The sequence below is a fragment of the Sabethes cyaneus genome, chromosome 1 (genome assembly GCF_943734655.1).
Source record: "Sabethes cyaneus chromosome 1, idSabCyanKW18_F2, whole genome shotgun sequence".
In the NCBI taxonomy this organism is placed as follows: Eukaryota; Metazoa; Arthropoda; class Insecta; order Diptera; family Culicidae; genus Sabethes; species Sabethes cyaneus.
Window position 1 is genome coordinate 120,725,878 of NC_071353.1, and position 14,163 is coordinate 120,740,040.

General features: G+C 44.0%; 1 protein-coding gene across 1 annotated transcript; it reads right to left on the reverse strand.

Annotated features, from left to right (window-relative positions):
- Positions 1–2: 2 nt before the first annotated feature.
- On the reverse strand, positions 3–13,339 carry LOC128734019 (alpha-(1,3)-fucosyltransferase C). Its single transcript, XM_053827980.1, has 2 exons — positions 12,567–13,339; positions 3–441 (listed from the first exon to the last, which is right to left on the reverse strand). Exons 1-2 carry the CDS (start codon positions 13,337–13,339, stop codon positions 3–5), a joined length of 1,212 nt encoding a protein of 403 aa, XP_053683955.1.
- Positions 13,340–14,163: the final 824 nt, after the last annotated feature.

Here is a 14,163-nt window from a genome sequence, read left to right on the forward strand (position 1 = left end):
ATTTAAAAGCTAATCTTAGCTTCGCGCTGACAAGCACCATCAAACCACCACCGTTTGATATCTTTGTAATACTGGGTTCGTTGTCTCGTGCTGACGTCGTGCAGTTTCCGGCACAGCTGACAGAACGGTTGGTCGCCGGTAATCCGGTAGTGTTCCTTCCACCAGAAGTATTTAATATACTCGTCGGGATTCTCCGCCAGCCATTCGAGATATTCGACCAGCTCCGGAACGGTGGCAAATTGCTGCACGTCGATGTAGGACCGCGGCGGTGCAAACTTGGCATAGTCCGCTCCGCCGAACACAACCGGAATGATGTAGCTGTTCATCGAATTGTACATCTTTTCGGTGATGTAATCCCGACAGAGGCTGTTTTCGAACGCAAAATAGAATCGGTAGTCATCCGTTAGCATCTGGGAGCAGCGTGGAGAACCCCGCGGGCATCTGGAAAGGGAAAGTGTTCATGGTACTGTTATTTTTATGAGTAGTTTATTTAGAAGGTGATGGCTGATATAATACGATTGAACACGTGTAATTCGACAGCCTTTTCAAACGGAACTCCAACCTCTCTGTCTGAGATGTCGCAAACAAGCTAGCAGTGTTGTCTATAACCATCATCGAGCAAGACAACGAGTCGCACTGTCGACTCATAAGAAGATAGCGATTTCAAATTGCGATAATCAAAAAATAACACGATCCTGGAAACCGTACGCGCTGATTCTGAAGAATTTCGCTTGCGTGGTGATGGACGACAAAATTTACGATAAAGTATGCTTCAAATAGTTTTCTTAATAAGTGTGTCCAACATTTTCAAGCATATGAAGTTCTCTAAGAAATATCTGGCAGCTATCTGGCGAAAAGTGATATTTTCATTGCAATTGGGACCGTCGTCCAGCACATTTACCGAAGTTTTTGGAGCGTCTTAGTAGAATCCGAAAACAGAAATTAAAGTAAAGTTCGAAAACAGATACTGATGAAGCCTGAGTCGTAGGCGAAATACTTATCTATCGTAAATAAATATTAATAGTGGAATTTAATTTGGAAAAAGTTTTATCTTTGCTTTAATTTCAGAACATTTACGTAAACGAATATCTGGAAAAACATCTCTGGCTCGAGTAGTGAGTTCCTCACAATTGTGTGAAGCATTACGATTGTTCCGTGTTGTTTTAGCCGGACTTGGCATCCTGGAACAAAGGTTACGGAGTTGGTTGGTAAACGGCTGGATAATGCGGAATATAGACCCCATAGTGGTCGCTAGCCTCTTATCCGGCAACTCCGATCCCGACCTCCTCGTGGTACCAGCCGGAATACGAGCAACCGTAGCGGAGATCGGGTAACCAACCCCGGTGGAAACTAAGGTCGTATACTAACCGGGAAGGAGGTATAGTGAGTCTCGGCACTATAAGATGGCAGCCCCATCGCGAGACTCGGTAGTGTTGCCCTAGTACGGCTACACACCTAAATTAAACTTAAACTAACAACATTCAGGCATATTCGGAGCGGAATATTCGGCATCGACCTAGGCGACGGAATAAGGACAAATGGAGACACGGGACTTGGAACTGCAGATCGCTAAATTTCGCAGGTTGCGAGCGAGTGCTGATTGAACAGCTGGAACCCCAGGATCGCGTGATAGATTGGAAGGCGATCAACGAGAGAATGTGTGTATTGAGGATAAAGGGCCGTTTCTTCAATTATAGCATCATTAACGTGCACTGCCGGCACGAAGGTAGACTCGACGATGAGAAAGAAGCATTCTACGCAAGGCTGGAGGCAACGTACGACAGCTGCTCGTCACGGGACATCAAGATCGTCATCGGGGATATGAACGCCCAGGTCGGTAAGGAAGAGATGTATAGATCGGTGGTAGGACCCCATAGCCTGCACACCGACACAAACGATAACGGCCAACGATGTATAAACTTCGCAGCTTCCCGAGGCCTGGTGATCCGAAGCAACTTTTTCCCGCGCAAGGATATCCACAAAGCCACCTGACCAACGTACAATGAACCAAATTGACCACGTTCTCATAGAGGGCCGGTTCTTCTCTAACATCACGAACGTACGCTCCCGTCGGGGTACGGTTATTGATTCTGACCATTATCTAGTAGCAGTACATGTGCGCTCAAAGCTGTCCACCGTATACCGGACACGTCAAAGCCGCCCTCCTCGGCTGAACATCAGGCAGTTAGATAACCCACAAGCTGCCGAGAACTACGCGCGAGTACTGAATGAGGCACTGCCTTCTTCCGAGGAGTTAGGTGCTTCAAACCTCGAAGACGGTTGGGGCAGAATACGCTCGGCCATCGGAGAGGCTGCTACCGCGGCACTAGGTATTGAGCCTCGGAGTACACAAAATGATTGGTGTGATGGGGAATGCCAACAAGCGGTGGAGGAGAAAAAAAAATGCTTGGAAAAATTATCTAATCTATTGCCACTAGAGAGAACTTGGCCAAGTACCGACGAGCTAGGAACCAGTTGACCACGATCCTGAGGAGAAAAAAGCGCCAAAAGGAGGACAGAGATCGTGAAGAATTGGAGCAACTATTCCGAGCTAATGACACGCGCAAGTTTTATGAGAAGGTGAACCAAACTCGGAAGCGCTACACACCGAAACCTGACATGTGTAGGGACGAGGGAGGGAGTCTAATTACAAACGAGCGCGAGGTGGTCGAAAGGTGGAAGCAGTTCTTCGATGAACACCTCAATGGCGAAGTCGCAGGAGGCGGAACGTAAATTAACCTAGGAGATTAAGCTAGCAAAGGCTCTACACTGGGTTATTTCGAGGATTTGGGAGGAGGAAAAGCTACCGGAGGAATGGATGGAAGGAGTGGTTTGTCCCATCTACAAAAAGGGTGATCGGCTAGACTGCTGCAACTATCGTGGTATTACGCTGGTAAACGCCGCCTACAAGGTACTCTCCCAGATCCTGTTACGCCGATAGCACAAGGTTTCGTTGGGAATTATCAGGCGGGTTTCATGGGGGCTCGCGCAACTACGGACCAAATTTTTACTATCCGACAGATCTTGCAGAAATGTCGGGAGTACAACGTGCCCACGCATCACTTCTTTATCGTTTTCAAAGCAGCATACGATACAGTCGATCGAGACCAGCTATGGCAGATAATGCACGAATACGGTTTTCCGGACAAACTGACGCGACTGATCAGAGCTACATTGGATCGAGTGATGTGTTTCGTACGCATCTCTGGGACACTCTCGAGTCCCTTCGAGACGCGACGAGGGTTGAGACAAGGTGACGGTCTATCCTGCATGCTGTTCAACATCGCTCTTGAGGGGGTGATCCGACGAGCGGGCATCGAAACGAGAGGCACGATTTTTACCAAGAGTAGCCAACTTCTAGGCTTTACAGATGACTTCGATATCATTGCCAGGAACTTTGCGACGGCGGAGGCAATCTACGCCAGACTGAAAGCGGAGTCTAGGAGAATTGGGCTAAAAATAAATGCGTCGAAGACCAAATACATGAAAGGAAGAGGCTCAAAGGAAACAAATGCGCGCCTCCCACGGACGGTAACCGTTGACGGCGACGAATTTGGTATTTGGCATCGCTGGTGACCGCGGACAACAACACTAGTAAGGAGATCCAGCGGCGCATCCAAGCGGGAAATCGGGCCTACTTTGTCCTTCGTAAAACGCTACGATCAGGAAGCATACGCCGCCGCACGAAGTTAACAATGTACAAAACTTTTATTCGACCGGTAGTTCTTTATGGATTTGAAACCGTGACGCTGCTCACGGAGGACACGCGCTCTTGCCGTGTTCAAGCGGAAAGTGCTGCGGACGATATTTGACGGAGTAAAAACTGTAAGCGGAGAGTGGCGGAGGCGTATGAATCACGAGCTACAGGCACTACTTGGGGAGACTCCCATCGTACATCTAGCGAAAGTTAGCAAGCTACGGTGGGCCGGACGCGTCGTAAGCATGCCGGACGACAATGCAACACAATTGAATGACAATTGAATGGAGACGAGTGCTTGGGATAGCACGAGCCACCCCGGCTCTATGCTGAAGAAGAAGAAGAAGAAGAAGAAGAAGAAGATCTCCGCCAACAATTGTGTACTTCGATTTGGCAGTGTTAATCTTGCCAGTCTCAAACTTGCCACTCCCAATTTAAAAGGCCTAAAGGCCTCTTCCACTGCAAGGGTAGCCTGGGGTAATATGCACCGTATAAGGAAATCGTGGTTTTTCCTCGTTAAAGCTTAACGCCATTACCAATCTTACATACTGAGCATAATTTCATGAATATTAGGTCAAAGTTTCAGGAGCTATTATGCTAACAAACCTTTGTGAAAAAGGTGTACAAAGTGATTTTTTATATTGAGTCACAAGTCTGAAAACGAAACCAGCCGGGGCAAAATGCATTAATGCATGTTTTGTATCATTTAATGGGAGCTTATTCAATAAATTTAATAACTGTAAGAAAATTCGTGCTTGCTAACTGACAATGTTGCTGCTGGTCTTTACCAAATGCTGTGATTATATTTCCTAAGCGAGGGAGGGAAGAGGAAGGTGTGTTTGCTTTGGAATTCCGTGGCATAATTGTTGAAACACAGTATTTAACACACTCCAGTGCTGACTGCAGTTGTTTAACAGTACCAGAAAATATTTTTTTGAAACAATGATTTTACAATTGATGAAGGGACGGTAAGGGAAAGTAATGAAGAAGGATTTTATTTTTTTTCGGGAATGAAGGGGAAGGGTAGAAAGGAAGGAAGGGGGGGGGGGGTAATAGGTAGCTATGCTTAACAAGTTGTCGTTGTGACTCCTATCTTTTGTCCAATGCTGGAAGGTGCATGGGTCGAACCAAGCTGTAATCAGAGATTATAACCGGATTTGAACCCACAACACCTGCCAGGGCGTGTCGCTCACTGGTACCCGTGTACCAGCGCCTCTGTGGTTCAAAGGTACACGGGTACCAGTGAGCAACACGCCCTGGCAGGTGTTGTGGGTTCAAATCCGGTTATAATCTCTGATTACAGCTTGGTTCGACCCATGCACCTTCCAGCATTGGACAAAAGATAGGAGTCACAACGACAACTTGTTAAGCATAGCTACCTATTACCCCCCCCCCTTCCTTTCCACCCTTCCCCTTCATTCCCGAAAAAAAATCCTTCTTCATTACTCTCCCTTACCGTCCCTTCATCAATTGTAGAATCATCGTTTCAAAAAAATATTAATATATCCCGCATAATCAAAAACTATTGGCAAAACGGTAGGTATTATAAATGTACTATATGACTAATAGTGATTGTTCGTGATATAGTTTCATATTATTTGCTACCATTCGAAGTCATGGTTGTTTAACCATTGAGGTACGATATTGTATATAGTTAGTACTAAATAAATAGTAAGAACGAAATACGGACTATGTTTCCTATTGTTACCATTTGTCGTATAGTATGCTAAATGCAAAAACAGCCATTTTGTTTTACAATTTTCAAGTGAGATGTTGTGCGTCGTCAACTCCTCCGATAAACAATATTAAAAATGCAGGTAAAACATACTAAATATGATTTTATCTAATTCATATCATATAGTTTTTCTTTTCTTATTATAGATAATTTCTAAAAGACCCAGAGTATACACATCGATAGACAAAAATGTGTACACAAGAAGGGTTACTCTGGCCACGTATTCTTCTTCATGGCCTACAGCCGTCGGGGTCAGCCGTATCAGAAACTCGTCTCCACTTCACTCGGTCCTGAGTTACTCGTAGCCGACACTCATTACGAGTCGCTTCAATCTTGTCGTCAAAACATCTTTCACGTTGGGACATTATTCGTGGTTGGCGAAGTGAACATATATTGTCGCAGTGTTGTTCGGCATCCTCACAAATTTTTTGTACAATTTATGCGAAAATAAATGAATCCTAGTTCATTACAAAACAATTTTTATATCATTAAATAGAATAAATCAACGATTTCCGGTACAATCATTTAACTATGCCAGAACCATTAGTGCAATGTTACATGCACCATTAGAGACCATATAATAATCATTGTCCCTGTCATTCAATGTGAATCGTTTTTTTCCGAAATACCATAATAATACTATATATGTAGCAGTTTTAGTACAATTTCTTCGACTGTATGTCCACCATACCAAGTATGGTATCGCGAAAAATTTGTTCGCGAAAATCAGCATTTTTGTATGGTAACCAAACCTAACGACTAGTTCGTACAATGGTTATTTCTCAGTGTACCATTTGGCACATAGTCAAAACCATTGCTGGGTATAGTCTGCATATGGTTATATGATTATACAGCAAATGGTTAGAAAACTATACGGAAAATCATTGGCGTATGGTATTTGACTATGCGGGTATGCCTGACCGCATTTCAAGGTCATGACTGAAGTCACGAGTTTGGTCAAGTACCAGAAAACATATTAGATATTTGGACGTAATTGCGTATTATTTTTAAAAAGAAGCGAAGTGAATAAAGGATGTTTGCTAAGGGTGCTTTCTGCCCCGAGTTTCGGGGTGCATTTTCCAACAAACATTTTTGTTGAATAACAGCTTATTAAGTGATTGTTGCCCGGTAGTTCGCAATACAATGGATGAATAAGCTACTGTTAAAAAATGTTTGTTGGGTTTACCCCGAACTTACACAAAAAGTGTTCCTGGTTAAAACGCAAGTATTAAATGTCAAAACTTCTGATGTTCAATCAGAATTGCGTAGTTCCAACCATAATTATTCGAATTCTAACATTTACCGGCGATCAATATTGTTAGTGCATACATATATAGCTAGATCTACTTAGGCAAGTTCAGCGTGAAGATTGGCTCAAATAACGCGGAGCTTATTTATAAGGCGTCATTGGATGCCATGGCCTATAGGAGTGATGAGCGAAAACTGAGAGGTGTTTACAGAGTTTTGTGGTAATAACAATATGGTCATTGGTGCCCGCACATAAGGTCACGTGGGCCGAATAGAAAGCCAAATTGACCGCACCCGCATCAGCCAAAAGTGGAGACGAATCCTAAGCGCCGATATTGCATTCGATCATCACCTTGTTATCGCTGAGATACGCTTGCGTATCGTATGTGTTTAGCGACGCGAAGAGAAAGTTACGACGTCCGCCTCGCTCACTGCCAGTTTTGCGACTTTCCGCTCGTCGATCTCCCTCCAAATTTCATCAGAAATACACTTTCTCCGCCCCCTGCGCATTTTGCCGTGGGTTTCGTCACTGGTCGGAATGAAGACTCCGAGGTTCGGTAGTCTAGTTGTTCGACAAAGGCTCTTTTTACCTCAACCTCGGGATTCTCCAAAGGGTGGACGTTGTACTTACTTCTAACAGTATAGAACCGGGGTGGCACTTGGCTGTAACAAGAGTTTCTCCTCATTGTGCTCGATCTTGGGCTTCGCGTCACCAATTCGTTAAGCGTATCGATGGTCTCAAGTCTGTAGTTGACTACCGGTCTGATTAGCGTACAAGGGCAACTTAGCGCGGTGGCGTACGCTTCTTGATCGAACGTCTCCTACGTCTTGCGGAGGGAAAAGTAAGCTCGACGTCCAGCTTGAGTGTGTCGCTGAATCTCCTTACTCGTATTGCTGTCAATGGTGACCAGAGATGTTGTAAATACCCGAAGGCTGAGGGTTTCTTTCCAGATGCCATTATATATCGCACTGTACTAATCACTTGACGCGGAGAAGTGCTGTGTGAAAGCACGTCTTACCTGTTCAAGAGTCAGCTGGAAAAGAGGCAGATACACGGATCAATGTTGCCAATGATAATTGCGCACTGTGCCAGCTTCACATAACAGCGTTGCCAACACTTTCGTTGGGGGGAAGGAATGCTCAAATATAGAGTCCTTTATGCACCGCACTTGTATGTATCTCACAGATCCCAAACATACGCACTTTCAGTTCATCACCGTTAATAGTCACTGTCCTTGGGAAGCGAGCGGTGCTTTCTCTGGAACCTCTTCATACCATCAAATATGTGGTTTGCATTATCTGCCACAGCTGTTCGCGATCAACTGTATCGTATGCTGCCCTGAATTTTGCGAAAATATGATGCGTGGGTACGTTGTGCACCCGACGTTTCTATAGGATTTGTCGGAGAGTAAAAATTTGATCTCTAGTAGCATGAGTCCCCAGCCTAAGTACTAACCTGCGAATTCTCTTGCTATTGGGGGTAAACGAGGTAACAAAATCTCGGAAAGCATCTTTTAGGCAGTATTGATGGAACAAACCACAGCTTCCATCCACTTCTCCGGTAGTTTTTCCTCCTTCCAAATCCTTGAAATTACCCAGTGAATTTCCTTTGCTAGTATTTCTTTGCCATTTTTAGAGTTAGAGTTCTGCCGGGGTCGGTCCTTTTCGGTGGCTCTAATATTTTTCAGCCAACCCATTAACCACCGGATCTCTTCAAGATCGGGAGTCGGGACGCTGTTACCATTTGTAGGCACTGCTAGGTTATCTTCTGTTCCATCTCCTTCTGTTATATCGCTACTGAAATGCCCATCGAAGAACTGCTTTCGTCAAAATGTGCAGCGATACAAACAGATGCGGAGACCCTTCAAGGACCCGACTCTTTCAAGAGAAAAAGTTCTCCAGGAGGAGAAGGACTGCGAAAAACTTGAGCAGCTGCACCGATTTCACTTCACATTCAATCTCGCAAAGGCTGTCTGCCCGGGCCGAAATGTGCAGAGATAAAGACGGAGGTATTTTTACTGTCGACCGTGTGGTAATCGGAAACTGGAAGCGGCACAACGATGAATACCTGAATGGCGTGCACGCGGAAGACCGTGGTGGTGGAGGAAATGAATTCATTGGTGCAGCAAACAACGGAGATATGCCAACTACATCGATAAGGGAAGTTAAAGAAGCCATCCAGCGGCTGAAGAACAACAAAGCAGCAGGAAAGTAAGGCATTGGAGCGAAACTGATTAAAATGGACCCGGAAAAGTTAGCCAGTTTTTTGCAGTAATTGATTGTCAAGATTTGGGATACGAAACGACTACCGGAGGAGTGGAAAGACGGGGTTATTTGCCGTATCTACAAGAAAGGCGTTAAGCTGGATTGTGAGAACTACCGAGCGATCACAATCCTGTATGCCGCCTACAAAGTGCTTTTCCAAGTCATCTTTCATCGGCTGTCGCCAACAGCTTTGGACGTTATCAAGGCGGCTTCATGGAGACTCTCATCTTTTCATCATTGAAAGCATGTATGCTCAAACTGACTGATATTTAAGCATATTTGTGGAAGTGAAATATTTTGACCAATCCTCGTGATTTTAGTCATGACCTTGAAATGCGGTCAGGCATATAGTAATATTTTTTGAATCGATGGTTCTACAATTGATGAAGGGACGGTAAGGGAAAGCGCCTCTGTGGTTCAAAGGTACACGGGTACCAATGAGCCACATACCCTGGTGGGTGTTGTGGGTTCAAATTCGGTTATAATCTCAGATTATAGCTTGGTTCGATCCATGCACCTTCCAGCATTGGACAAAAGGTAGAAGTCACAACGACAACTTGTTAAGCGTAGCTACCTATTACCCCTCCTCTCTTCCTTTCCACTCTTTCCCCTCCATTCCCAAAAAATCCTTCTTCGTCACTTTCCCTTACCGTCCCTTCACCAATTGTAGAACCATCGTTTCAAAAAATATTGAAATATTTTGCCAAAATCGAGGCATGCCAAAATCGAACCATGCCAAATACGAAATCCCACTGTATTATAAAACTTATGAGGCGCCAATGTTTAGCATCTACCGAAAAAGTGAAAAAGTCATCCATTGACATGCATCATAGAAGTAGGGTATGTTGTTACTTCGTCGTAATTGCCTATTCCCGTCCTATCCAACACAAATTATATTAATAATATTAAAAAGATCAGCATTTTTATGACACAATGCAAAACTAGTTGATCCCTAATATTTTAGTATGTTGTCTATCATACGCGATCAATCAAAGTGAGCTGAGATCTATTTCAATACTTTTTATCATTAAAGAAATCCTACCAGCCAAATTTCCTAAGTTTTTCATGCGACGAAGAAGAAAATATCAACTAATCGTTTTAATTTCCGTCATTCATAAATGAAAATAACTCACGCAACGCATTGTCGTTATTCTACAGCCAGGAAAACTTGCCTGGGGTGACATTGCGCATCTCGTTTCGAGCGATTTTGGTTCGTTTCGACCACGTTAAACAAATGGGCGTCTCGAACCAAAATCACTCGAAACGAGAATCGCAATGTCACTCCTGACTTGCAGAAATTTCGCAGAATAACATTTGTCATGCCGTCCTACACAAATACATGCGCGTTAGCTTCGTAAGCATGTTGTGATTTTTAGTTCGGACGCTGAAAAATTTTGATGGACGGATTTTAAAACGGTACGACGAATTTAAGAAATAAAGTCAGTTGCGTAATTTCAATAATATGCTTTAATAATCGCTTTTTAGTGATTTCAAAGTGCACGGATCGGAAGGTAAGTGTGTTTTAGTCAAATCAGCACAAGAACTTTTGGAGTATTCATTAAATCCATCCAACAAATGATGAAAATTGGAATGGCTTTACTTACTTCTCAGTATCTTTGCCGCTGCAGCGGACTGGTTGTGTGAAGTGTGAATTCACAGTAAGTCCATACTTGGATCGCACAGTGAAGTCACACTTGTATCGCACAGTGAAGTCACACTTGGTCTTCACAGTGGCAGTGTAGTTGTTTTCATGTCCGCTTTGTGCGGTGTTTCGGAGAGGAAAAGACGCTGTCGTCAGTTCCATTGCCACTTACACTGTGTCTAGGAGCGAGTGAACTAATGATTATACCTCTGCATCCTATGCTATTTGCTGAGAGTATTGTGTGAATCACTCTTCGCACCCGCTGCAAGTTGAGGTGCTGGCCATCCCTGTTGGCAGAACATTTGAGTCGGTGGAAGATCAGAACAGCAGACTAAAACGCGAAGTAGAGAAGATTGGGTTGAAGATAAATGCGTCTAAAATGAAGTATATGCTGGCGAGCGAGACTGACGCAACAGACTCCGTTTAGTCTACCGAGGCAATCTACGGGAATGAGTTTGAGCTAGTCGACGAGTTTGTATACCTTTCCAACAGAGGACAACAATTCCAGCCGTGAGATTAAAAGACGTAATATCAGCGGAAGTCGGGCCTACTACGGACTCCACAAATATTTGAGGTCGAACAATCCGAGCTTCCGAACAAAGTGCCCATTGTAAACGCTAATTAGACCGGTTGTCCTCTAAGGGCATGAAACGTGGTCACTGCTAGAAGTCGACCTGCGACCATTCGAAGTTTTTGAACGGTGGGTGAGGACAGTGCAGTGCAGTTTATGATGGTGTGGTTGAAGACCCGGCGTTTTATCCTGAACGTACACATCCTCTCGTTGATCGCCTTCCAACCCATCACGTGATCCTGCATTTTGGTCACTACTAGCCCGTTTGAGCCGCTCTGGTAAAATTGAACGGATCGTCCACACCGTAATAGGGCCACGCTACCGAGTCTCGTGATGCGGCTGCCATCGTACCTCAGTGTCGAGATAGCACATTTCATAATTCAGCCGCTAGCTGCGGATCAGATGGTGTCGTGAGCCACTTAGAATTTTAAGTACAGTAAGTAAGTAAGTAAGTAAGTAAGTAAGTAAGTAAGTAAGTAAGTAAGTAAGTAAGTAAGTAAGTAAGTAAGTAAGTAAGTAAGTAAAAAAAATCGAAACATTTTATAATTTGGACGATTTGAAATTAAATGACTTAAAAATTATAAACTTGAAAACAAACAGATTTGAGCACAGCAAGAAAAATTGGTTCGATAGTTTCATATTTTGGAATATAATGCGACACTGTTTTGATTCGAAAAGGTCTGTTACGAAAACCAATCTCCAGGCAGACTGCGACACGCAGTGTTTTCATTTATCTAGATAATCAAAAACACGAAGCAAGTTTATCTTGATGACCGAAGAAATTGTATTTATCATTCATTATCTTGCCTAATTGTGGTTCAGAAATGTTTCTTTTTATACTGGCCGATTATGTACTGAGATTCCAGCCAGGGAATAAAAGTTAAAAATAACTTAAAATACTTTGTGCTACTTTGCTATTGGATGATCTATTAGTGTAAAAATTCTGAATACGACCTTCTGAAAATACGAAAGTATAAATAATTAGGATGGTTGGATCGAATTAGGTTTCCAAATTTAGCATACCTAAATGAACTTTGTAGAATGGGTACCCAGTCATACGAACAATTGTTTTTTCCATATCTAGAAATCACCACACGCTACAATGAAAGTCTATAATTGTCCATTTCAACTGTTCTAACCCAAAGAGACCCATCAATTATGAATGGAACGAAAAACCAAACCGCATTTGGTAATAAAAGTTCGTGCTTGCGTAAAATTCATAGCAAACATGTCCGCCCGTCTGAAATACATGAAATACGAGCGACAATAAACCATTATTACCGGGCCGACATGTAAACACTTTTCCGACAAAGGCTCTCTACAAAACATCCACACCTCTGCTATCAGCACAAAAAAATCTTAAACTAACAGACAAATCGGCGACGGCCGTGTTTCGACGTTAACTTACTCCATAGTGCCGCACTTTCCGTAAACATCCACCTCCATCAGCCGTTGGATCTGCTGTACCAGCTCGTCCCGTCGGGAAAATGCCCCACAGTGGGAGACAAACTGGACGCCCATTTTCGATTTCCGCGTCGCTAGCTCCAGCAGGGTATCGTTTCGGTACGTCTGCCATTCGGAGCGCCACTGGGGATTTTCGTTCGGACCTATCACTTGGCCACTGTTCTGGTCGACGAAGTTGTTGTAGTTCCAGATAATGTCCGAATCGAGCCGATAGGTCATGGTCCAATTGAAGAAGTCATGATCGCCTTCCAGCAAATGTTTCGTGTGGGCCGGCGACTCCATGTTAGCCGCTATGTAGATCTGTCGAGGTGATCGCAGCTTTGGGACCTTTTCGAACAGCGAATAGGTCCACGCTTCGGCTACGTGAAACAGCACGGCATCGTACTCGGTGATGTCAGCCAGCAGCTCGCGATTGTTGGTGAGCACACAATCCGTCACCGGACACTGCATCGAGCGGAAGTAATCCGGACCGACGGTTTCCGCCTTCAGGTACCAGTTGCTGTTGCCGAAAAAATTCGTATACAACAGGATGTACTTGCGCGGATCGTCATCCGCGGTGGCCCGTTCCATTTCGATATGCTCCTCCAAAATGCGATAGTAACTGATGGAAGGTCGAAGGCACTGGGTGTGGATGAAGAAGATAACCACCAACAATATCGCGAGTGTTGCACTTGATAGATACAGCACGAAACGTGTTCTTTTCATTTTCCTAATCATTGCTGGATTTGAGTGTAGATAAGGCACTAGGTTGCTATCGATAAAATTTTTCGAATAGTGAAGCACACTGAATCATATTTTTTCGCACGGAGATTCGCACTGTTCTGAGATGTTTCGTTCGATGCTGTTTCAACAAGATCGACGCTACCGGATGTGAAGAGAGCACTTCAAGTTCTAGCAGTTCTAGAGCACACCTGTCATAGCGAATAAATCCGTGAGTCAGTAGGTGGCGCGAATGACGATGTTAGATCGCACAGTTAATCGAACCGATTTGAATGAATAACTGACTGACCGGGTATGGCAAATGTGGTTACGAGGCACCCATTGCAATCTTTATCTATAGCTGATAGCATGTGCTTTACACAACGTTTGTCGTTGTTCGGTGCTCAATATGTTCTCCATCGCTCTCTTTCTCTTCGACTAATGCTTAGGTAGCGTGAAGCCCCACGCTTATTTCATCCATCAATTTAAATAGGACCATGGTTGGGATACTCACCGGTGGCGGAGGAGTGTGCTGCACACTAGGGCGATAAAAATCTTATATGAAGTGAACTTGAATTTTTTTCGTCCAATAATCCTCACAAACTATGGATTCTTCCCCTAACAGTAATTCGAATCAATGAAGTCGAAATTTCGCATGGGGGTGTATATTTTTTACTGTCACCCTACCGTGCACGCATTGGCATTTACTAATGCCCATACTATCCCTTCATGTTCGCGTGCATCATTTTCTAAGAACGACAAAACTATAGTCAGAGCGATTTCACTCACGAAATGACGCTGGACTGGACTGTTCCAATAGCGTCTAGACTTAGTAAAAGAAA

Coding starts and splice junctions, on each gene's coding strand:
- LOC128734019 (XM_053827980.1), bottom strand. CDS start 13,339: ATGATTAGGAAAATGAAAAGAACACGTTTCGTGCTGTATCTATCAAGT. Junction 442..12,566: donor GGAAAGTGCGGCACTATGGA/GTAAGTTAACGT, acceptor TTCCCTTTCCAG/ATGCCCGCGGGGTTCTCCAC.